Genomic DNA, 9,451 nt, shown 5'->3' on the forward strand with positions numbered 1-9,451 from the left:
TTAAAATTAAAAGACTAAGGTCTCTATAAAGATTCTGTCTCAACTAACATATATCCTCTGAGGCTTGCATAGCATGAAAAAAAAAAAAAGAGACTTTCCCTGAAATTTCTGCCTTAAAACTAGAGGGGATTGCTATGGCATTAAGCATAGACACTGAGAGCAGGGGAAAGTCCCTCCAGTGAGAATAATGTTTAGGTAAATCATCCACAAATAAGTCTTCCCTTAAAAAAAAAAAAAAAAGAAAAAAAAGACAGGTTTCAAATATGCCACTACAAAGGCTGATAGAAAGTTAGTAGGACAGGTCTATTTCAACATGGAGAGCAAAAAACAATTGGCTTGAAATGCTGAATGTCAGTTAATTCTTGCTTAATGAGCAAGGCCTCCAGGTATGTGCAAGCTCCTCAATATTTTCCATCTCATACAGCAGCACATCACAGTAATCAAAATAAGCATTTCTAGAGACTACGCCAGGATCATCAAATATTAGTAGAGTCATTGTAAAGGATTACCCAAACAAATTGGAGCAATTTGCTGCCAGCCAGCTCAGCAGATCAGAGACTATAAATCCATGCAACAACAAAAAAAGTATCTAGTCTCATTCCTGGGCCCAATCTCTGACTGAACTGCAATAGGGCTGGGATTATTATTACCTTCCTAATATGAATGAAAAATAATTCATATACTGGTTGCGTCATGAAACTAATATCCTGAAACAAAACATCTGAGAGGTGTGTATTCCTCTGTCCCCATGACAATCATTGGGGCATTCCCAGGAAATGATAACAGTTCATTTTAGCAGAGGGGGTAAGTGAATTACAGGCATTGTTACTGAAAAGAAAATGCAGAAGGAAATAAAAAAGAGAAAGATACACATAGGGATGAAAAAAAGTGACAAGAAAAAGAAGGATGAAGGAAGAGAAAGGAAGGAATAGTAGTCCTTTTTACTTTTCTCTGTTTTATTCAGGCTGAAAGAATATTAAACATGATCTTAAGAGACAGAATTGTCCTTTTTTGTATGAAGGTCTGCTACAACAATTGCATGGCACTCCTAAATATCTGCGTCCATGAAGTCTACTATATAAACTATATATATTCTGAGCACAAGACCAAGAAAGATCAGATGCGACCGCATAATGTGAATTATGTTATTAGCCATATTAAACTTTATTTGGAACAGACACAATTATATTTCTGGCCAATCAGAACTGAATCTGTGATGGCTCAGGGATTTTCTGAAATAAAGCTGGTGTCAGATTAGGAAGCTGGAGACCAGGAAATATATCTTATTTTTGTATATAGTTCGAAATCCAAAGTAGTACAATTTAAAGAAAGATAATACGCTTCTGTTTCAAAGTCAGGTGTTTCCAACAAGCTGTCTAGAAATCACCCCAGCTGGATGTCTGCCTCTGTTCTGCATAAAATTCAGAAGGCAAACACAACTGCCATAATATTCCACTTGCATATTTTCACAATCTGTTTCAAATGTAAATAAGTTTATGGGTGTTATTTGATCAAATACATCTTATATAAATCTTACCTCCACCACTACACGGAGGCCTTATTCATTTGTGCTTTTTCCTGGTAAGCACAGAAGTTCAACGTGCATTAGTTTTCCACTTTTTATGTTCTTTTCAATGCACATTCACATCCCTTAATATTTCTTAAGCTACTAGTATAAAAGTAACATCACACTTTCAATATTTAACAGACACATGAACCCCCACAAGTAATGAGTGAAGAAATAATTGTAACTATAAATAAGACAATATACAAGATACTCTTTTCATTTAAGCATGCAAGTGGAAACCAATGAAAATGCCTGGGTAGGTGGCCTATAAATATGACAGCTGTAGTAGCTATTAGGACACAGTTCAAGATAGCCAAGTGAAAAAGCACTTAAGCATATACTTAATTTTAAGACCATAGGACTGATCTCACTTATACTTAAGCACATGCCCAAGTGCTTTGCTGTATCAGGGCCAAAGGAATAAAGCCAAAAAGACTTTGGTTAAAAATACAATGAGATTAGAGACCAATTCTCCCACGGCAAGGTTTGGGGACAAACAAGAGGTCATTAAAATTTCCGCTATGTCTTTTTTTTTTTTTTTAGGAGAGTTTTCATCTGCAGTACAAGCAACTATTGGAGATTTAGTTATCTGTAACTTTCCATTATGGCATCCTGATTTCTAAAATCTAAGATTTTTTCTATTATAAAATACATTTATGCATATAAAGTTGTACTGTATTAATACAGGAGTGCCAAAAATTCACGGTCCACAGAGATGTGTTCTAAGCATGTTTCCTACTATGCATGATCTGTTTTCTAGTCATAGTTTCATAGTTGGTAGGGTCAGAAGGGACCTAAGCAGATCATCAAGTCTGACCCCCTGCCATAGACAGGAAAGAGTACTGGGGTCAAAAACCTCAGTGAGGTGTTCATCCAACCTCCTCTTAAAGACCCCCAGGGTAGGAGCCAGCACTTCTCTTGGAAGTTGGTTCCGGAGCCTAGCTGTCCTGACAGTGAAGTAGCACCTCCTGATATCTAGCCTGAATCTACCCTCTAAGTCCACATAAAACATTCTTCAAACTTTCTTTTTTAAAATTTTCTTTAATACTTTACATATGCAACTTTCATTTCATTATGATCATATATTCTTCAGTTTCATTAACTGTTTCATTTCCTAAAAATTGGCAAGATTTTAGATGAAGGAGGCTTGTTTTCAACTTTTGGTATAAAATAAACACTCTTCCTTCCTTGCTGTAATCATCATCTGTATCAGGCAACAATTAAAGACAGGTCTACTAGCAAACTGACTGGACTTCCAATGAACTACACTATAGACTCAGGCTCTGCATCTACAGTAGATGTTTGCAGTGTCATCTCTGCCTACTATTTTTGCCCTTTTTATAATAGCCCCATTTTATACAGGTGTTAAATGTCGACCCTCAGCATATACAAAACCAAATGCTTTGAATTCTCAGAAAGGGTATTCTAGCTTAACAAATATATACATTTGTAACTTATATTTACACAGGCCAAAAGAAAGGATGGAGGAAATATTTTTTTAGTGATTTAGGTTAATATGACTCTAAATGCTGAATATTCCAGGATGCTGCACCAGGAAGTGTCAGAGGGTTTCACATAGAAAATGTCTTTTTTAAAATATCAGTTGAAATATACTTCTGTAATCAATAATGATTCTTTTTCCTCTCAGCCCAATACCCAACTAATTCCAACTGAAGTCAACATCCAGATTTCCCAGCCAACTTAAATATGAAGATTGGCAGTGAAGAAATCCCTCCTACATGGGAACTTTCAAATGACACAGTACAATTAAAGCAGCCCTGCTGCTTCGTGCACTAAGTTACTCCTAAAACAGGGGTAGGTAATGTTTTTTGGCCGGAGTGCAGAAAAAACCACAATGTCCATCTTGAAAGGTGCCGGAGTGCCAACGTGCTGGAGCCTCCCAGCTGCAGCCGGCCCACGGAGCCCGGTCTGCTTGCAGCCTCCCAGTCGCCTGCTGGGAGCAGCCTGGGCTGTGGCTGGCAGAAGCTGCTTAGAGCCCAGGCTGGCAGCAGTGTGCCGAGCAAAATGGCCTCACGTGCCATGCTCGGCACACGTGCCGGGGGTTGCCGACCCCGTCCTAAAATGTAGCAAATGTGGTAGGAGAGCCATGTTAGCAACATTAAAAATGTGTAGTCAAGTTCCTGAGGGAGCCTGGTTTATGTTAGTGGCACCGCTGTTAATGAGAGCTGAATTAAGACTCCTAAGTAGTGGGGCACTTGTCACGTATTCTTGGGCTTCACTATATTTGGAAAACAAAACATTTGGGTAATGAGCTATTAACTGCCACATAAAGACATGGTTCTGCAAAGACAGGATAGGAACATGTGACTGAAGGGGACCATCTGGCCCAGAATCAGTCCCCTGCAACCATGTGTAACCATAGAACAGACCAACAATGGTCAAACCACAGTTTGTGAGCAACAGCCAGCTCTTAGGCAATTTCCCAATGGCTCCTGAAGGAGGAGTTATATGAAAACGTTCTCTTTAGCTGTTTTTTTATTAATTTCCATTTCTGATGTGTTTCTGTTCTTGCTTAGTGTTTAGTCTAAAATGTCATTTAACGGCAAATGAATTGAGATGGGTGCTGTGCAGGGATAACTGATGCTGCAGCAGGTGCAGAAAACAAATAATCCATTTGAGGGTGAAAAAAAATTCTTTCCACCCCAGAAGTAATCAGCAGAAGCCCTGGACCTTCAACAGGATACAGAAGAGCAAACATTATAGAAAAAAAATCCGTGTAAGCATAGATACATAGAAAAGTACAGCTGGAAGGACCCTCATGCAGTCTAGTCCAACCACCTGCTCCAGGTGGGATCATCTCAATCTAAACCAGCCTAGAAAATGTTTCTCTAACCTATTCTTAAAAGCTTCAGGAACAAACAAACTCTCAAGCACAACCACCAAACACAACGCCTGAAACATCAAACATACATGCAAACATATTAAAAACACAAGAGGAAGAAGGATAAAGAAGGGAAGGAAACCTAATCCAGAAAGGGCCAGCACTACCTCCCACCCTGGCCTTCCTTGTTTGTGTGTATGAACCATAGAGGTCCTGGTTATCTAAACCAGGGCTGTCCAACTTCTGAGTGGCTGGGGCTGCATGCCACACTAGTCCTGGGGAGCCTGTGCAGCCAATACAGCCTCCCCAGGACTGCATGGGCACATATGCTTCCCTTCCCCCACCCCCAACAACTCCTGCCACCACACAGGCAGTGCGAGCCCATCCAGCTCACTGGGTCTCTCCCACCACACTGCCTTGCCCACAGACCCTGGCCACAGCAGCAGCACCACCTGGGGGAGTGACAGCTGGACAAAAGCCCATAGCCCACATGTTAACCCTCTGTGGCCTGATCTAAACTAAAGCACCTCATTGCAAGCACCCTGAACCCACCTTCAAAGACCCCAGGATATTTCTAATCTACCACTCTAATACAAAGGCCACTCCAATGTTCACTCGCTCTCTCTCCCACTCAGACCACTTGTCTGGCTTCAACCTCTTTTACCAGGCCTCAGTAGTCAAGAAACCCCATACCCCGACACAGCTCCTTAACATGCATGCTCCTCCCACAATTATCAAGCCACCTTTCAATCTCTTGGAGATGCTAATAACCCAGAAAACTAAAGTATATCACCAGCTGTAATTAACTCCACAATCATGCCTATTTTGTCAACCCTTCTCAGAATTTATCAGTTGTCATCTTGAAACTACTTGGGGCGCCCCTAAAATTTTTTTCTGAAAGCTAATTAGCACTTCACTATTCTAATGGCTAGAAACCTTCTATCTAAATTCCAGTCTAAATTTATTCAGAATTAATTTGTACCAGTATAATCCTATAGGACATTTATCTTTTAATTTAAACAATTCTCCCTCATTAACTTCCACCACAATGTATTTCTGAAAAGTAATTATATCCTTCTCAACTTTCATCTGCCAGGCTAAACAAGCCAAGCTCTTTTAATCTCTTGAAAGACAGTTCCACAATTTATCATCTGCGAATTTATAAGCATGTAATTGGTTCTTGCATCAAAGTCTTGCATGAAAAATATTAAATAGAAGTGATCCGTCGACTGATCACTGCAGAAAGCCACAAATAACCTCTCTCCAATCTAATAACTCCCTTTTCAGTATAACGCATTGTAGTTTCTTCCTTCAGCTAGCTCCTTATTCACTTTATAATTTTTATATAAACTCCCCACAATTAATAATTTCCTGTACGACAGTATCAAATGCTTTGCTTAAATCTATTTAGTTGGTCTTTTATTACACTAACTACTTAGTTGGTCTAATAAAAGATATCACATCTACCCAAAGAACCTTACTTAAATCTAGATATGTTGGGATCGCTTGTTATAAAGACTGGGAGCCACCTTTTCAACACCTCATTGGATTCACCTGTTGGGTGCCACACAGCAAGGTCAGTTTTACCAAACCTGACAACAGATTCCTCTTTACTCGGACTTACGGGATTTTTCCAGTCAGTGGCCAGAAGGCAACTGTGTTAGAGAGTCTCTCTCTTTTCGTATAACAACAAAAACTAAAGGAAGGTTTCTGAGAACTTACCACAGGGGCTTCAACAGGTACTGGTGGTTGTACTTGAAGGTTTACTGCAACAGTTTGCGGTGGTGGAAGAGTCTGAAATGGCAGCTGGACCAAAGCTTCTGCAGCAGGAAGCTCCTCCTCTGACACCAAAGTATTTTGCACCAAAACCTGGCCCTGGGATAGAATTTCAGGCTGGACTTGTAAAGACTGCACAGACTGCAAGGGTAGTTGTTGAATCTGTGTTGAAGATGCTGACAGCTGTGGAGGGGCTGCAATTGGGATTGGTGCAGACTGTAAGGCTGGATATTGTTGGTGTGGTGCTGAAGACACTATCTGCTGACCTGGGGACACCAGGGTGGGCTGATCCACTGATCCAATGGGTACTACTGGGGAAGGTGGAAGTGGAAGATGTGATGGAAGATTAAGCTGCTGTGCTACTGGTCGTACTGGACTACCAGTCGGCTGGGGATTCTGCTCTGACTGAAGAGCAGATGGCACAAGAGGATTTGTTTGCGACTGGATAAGTGCTTGTGGATGAATAATTATTGTGGGTGACTGGCTAGGTGAATGAGAAGGTGGGGGAGACACTACTACTGATTGTTGAGCTGACTGGGATGGAGTAGGAGATACTGTTAAAGGAGGAGGATGGATGTGAACAGGGGAACAATGTTGTGACTGGACACTGTTGGGAACTGGAGGAAGACAGTGGCTTTGGAGTGGTACACAGTGTTGTGATGGAGGTGGTTCCTGACTGGGAGGAGTCTGAAGAGCAATTGGCTGGACCTGCTGCTGCTGTTGCAGTATCAGCTGATGGTGGGATATCTTTGGAGGTGGAGAATGAAGAGGAATCTGCTGATGTTTAATGAGAGAATGAGGATGAATTGGAGAATATGAAGCTGTGAGGGGGGAAAAAAAATGACAATTAGTAATTATTTCCTTAGTTCAGGGAACACTACAATACATTTTTAAAGGAGAAAGTTTTCATATTAGAAGAGTAACGTCAGCATAGAACTTGAAGAATCTATCCAGACAAGCATCAGTTGGAAATCCAATGGAAAATACTCTTTACTGTCACATGTAGCATCTCAAACACAATGAGGTAAGGAATACATTAATTTTGATAAATTCCAAAGTGAAATGCTGCAGTAAACAATTTCATAAAATCATCTTTTCTTAATAAAATCTAAGATCAAGAAATTGCAAAGTCATTATTTTCTTGCTGCTAAGTCTAAGATTGTTAATGAGATCTCCTCTTTTAGTTAAAAAATACATTCAAGTTGAAGAGGAACTGGGATTTAACCTGATTTAACATAGCCAAAAATGAAAGAAGTTCAGCGGAGTCAAAATTTACTTAAAACAAATTACCGCTTGGGTACTGTTCTTTAAATATGAGCTTTAAAACAAGAATGGGCCAGAAGCCCTGTTTTAACTAAGCATATTTGGGCCAAATTTGTCAAAACTCAGATGCCCAAAATTGGGCAAATATATGAATAGTTAGACTTCTAAAACTGGCCTGATTTCCAGTAATGTTCTTTCTTCTCTTCAAAAGGAGCCAGTGACCCCACTTGAATAACTGCCTACAGTAGAGAAACTAACCATACTCCTCCACATATACCCCTGCTGCTTTCTTTCTTTCCTTTGATTACTAATTATTATATCACATCTATTTATTTTTAAATAGGACACTGTTTCTTTTTTCCCCCTCTGGCTGAAGTCAATTTTGACAAGACAAGGATTCCAGAGCTGTATTCCTTGCAGCCTCACTCTCTTTTCTCTTCTTCTGAAAGCATGGCTTCTCTGCCTCATTCAGACCACTTGCGCAGACTACATTTCTACCCTTTGACTCACCAGGAGATATGAATTTACACAATAACCAATTTAAGTATGTACATAACTTTATCTTGGTTGACCTCATCCCTCACATTCTTTCCTTTTGTCACACTTACTTATTACACCTTTTATATTGTATTAGAAAAATCTTTGAGTTGGAAACACGTTTATTTATGAACATCTAAAAATTCTTAACACAATTGTTTCCTGATCACAACTGAGCCAACTTTTGGGTGCCAAAGCAACAGCAATAAATTATATTAATACCTAAACTAGATTATATAGAGAAACATGCATACACACCTTTTTGCTTTCCTATTCTGTCTGTCTGCTTCCATTTCCCTCCCTTCCTCTCTGTGGAAGCACAGAGAATTCTAGTGTATAATTTTTTCCAGCACTACTATGGATAACTATTTATCTCTAAAAGATTAAAACCCGATTCATTCAGTGTGGTATCAGACACCTGTGTGTGTTTTTTATCTGATACACTGCATGTTTAAGTAACAACCTTTCTAAAGATAAAGCTTCATCCTACCTGGTGCTATTAACTGATGTATGCTGGATGTCCGTGTGACAGGTGTACTTCGACTCTCGGAAGTTGGGCTCTCTCCTTTTCTATTGCTTTCTGCAGGATCTGGCTGGCTGCCCTTGGTACTGATCGCAGTTTTATTAGGGCATAGAGCTAAAGACTGAGCTTGACTACTGCTCTTTGGTTGTCCAGTTGGGGAACTGGACAATACCCCCGGCTTCTGACTACGCAATGTCAAGTTCTGGACCTAGGAAAAAGGAAAATGAAAAAACAAACATATATAGGTGTCTAGCTAATACATGCAAACATCAGGATAGCAATAATAATCACTGACTTGATATGTTTTTCATGAATGTTATGAATATAAATGATAAATTGCAAAATACTTCCATATGAAACAGCATGTCACAGAATTTCAAGATAAGTACAAAAAATACTGTTCCTGTTTAAATGGATGGCGAGTAAATACTTTCAAAATGTAAACTAAATCTTTACTTTATAACATGGGTTCCTTACTAGGCTTTTGAAAAGAAAGAAATTATAACCGGTGGAAAAAAGCATGACACAAATTTGATTCTCAGTTTGACACATTTCTCCAGTTCTGCTGTTGCTTTATAATAAATGTGTTAGAGTGTTATAGCTGTGATGGTCAAGGCATTCAAAAGCTTGTCTAACTATACCTAAACTACACAGTTGGGGTGAGGGCAACAGCAGAGCGGAGATGGCTGTGGGTAGGGAGTAAAGGGGAGCAAAGTGGTGTGGGGGAGCTGTGGGTGGGGAATGAGGAGCCTGGACCTGCATCCTGGTGTGTGAAGTGGGCATGGGGAGCTCTGATTTTCCATGATAAAAAACATAAAATCAAATACTAAAATATATATGTACTTAGAATTTATTTTATTATTCTGCTTGAGGCACTGGTAGGCTTCCAAATTGCTTTAAAATTGTAAATCGATCAATAAAACATTGTGTGTTCAACTCACAC

The 9,451-nt window shown here is 39.7% G+C and overlaps 1 protein-coding gene across 6 annotated transcripts in view; it reads right to left on the reverse strand.

Moving 5' to 3' along the window:
• The window catches only part of PHC3 (polyhomeotic homolog 3), a 189,075-nt gene that overhangs the window by 66,184 nt on the left and 113,440 nt on the right, over nt 1-9,451 (reverse strand). For all 6 annotated transcript variants that reach the window (XM_019503283.1, XM_019503281.1, XM_019503279.1 and 3 more), the window contains 2 exons: nt 8,476-8,716; nt 6,132-7,006 (listed from right to left, as the gene is read on the reverse strand). In XM_019503283.1, the coding sequence (XP_019358828.1) occupies nt 6,132-7,006; nt 8,476-8,716 (1,116 nt within the window). The remainder of the gene's footprint in view (nt 1-6,131; nt 7,007-8,475; nt 8,717-9,451) is intronic.

Source organism: Gavialis gangeticus, unplaced genomic scaffold (assembly GCF_001723915.1).
Source record: "Gavialis gangeticus isolate Ggan-Ray unplaced genomic scaffold, GavGan_comp1, whole genome shotgun sequence".
Taxonomy (NCBI): domain Eukaryota; kingdom Metazoa; phylum Chordata; order Crocodylia; family Gavialidae; genus Gavialis; species Gavialis gangeticus.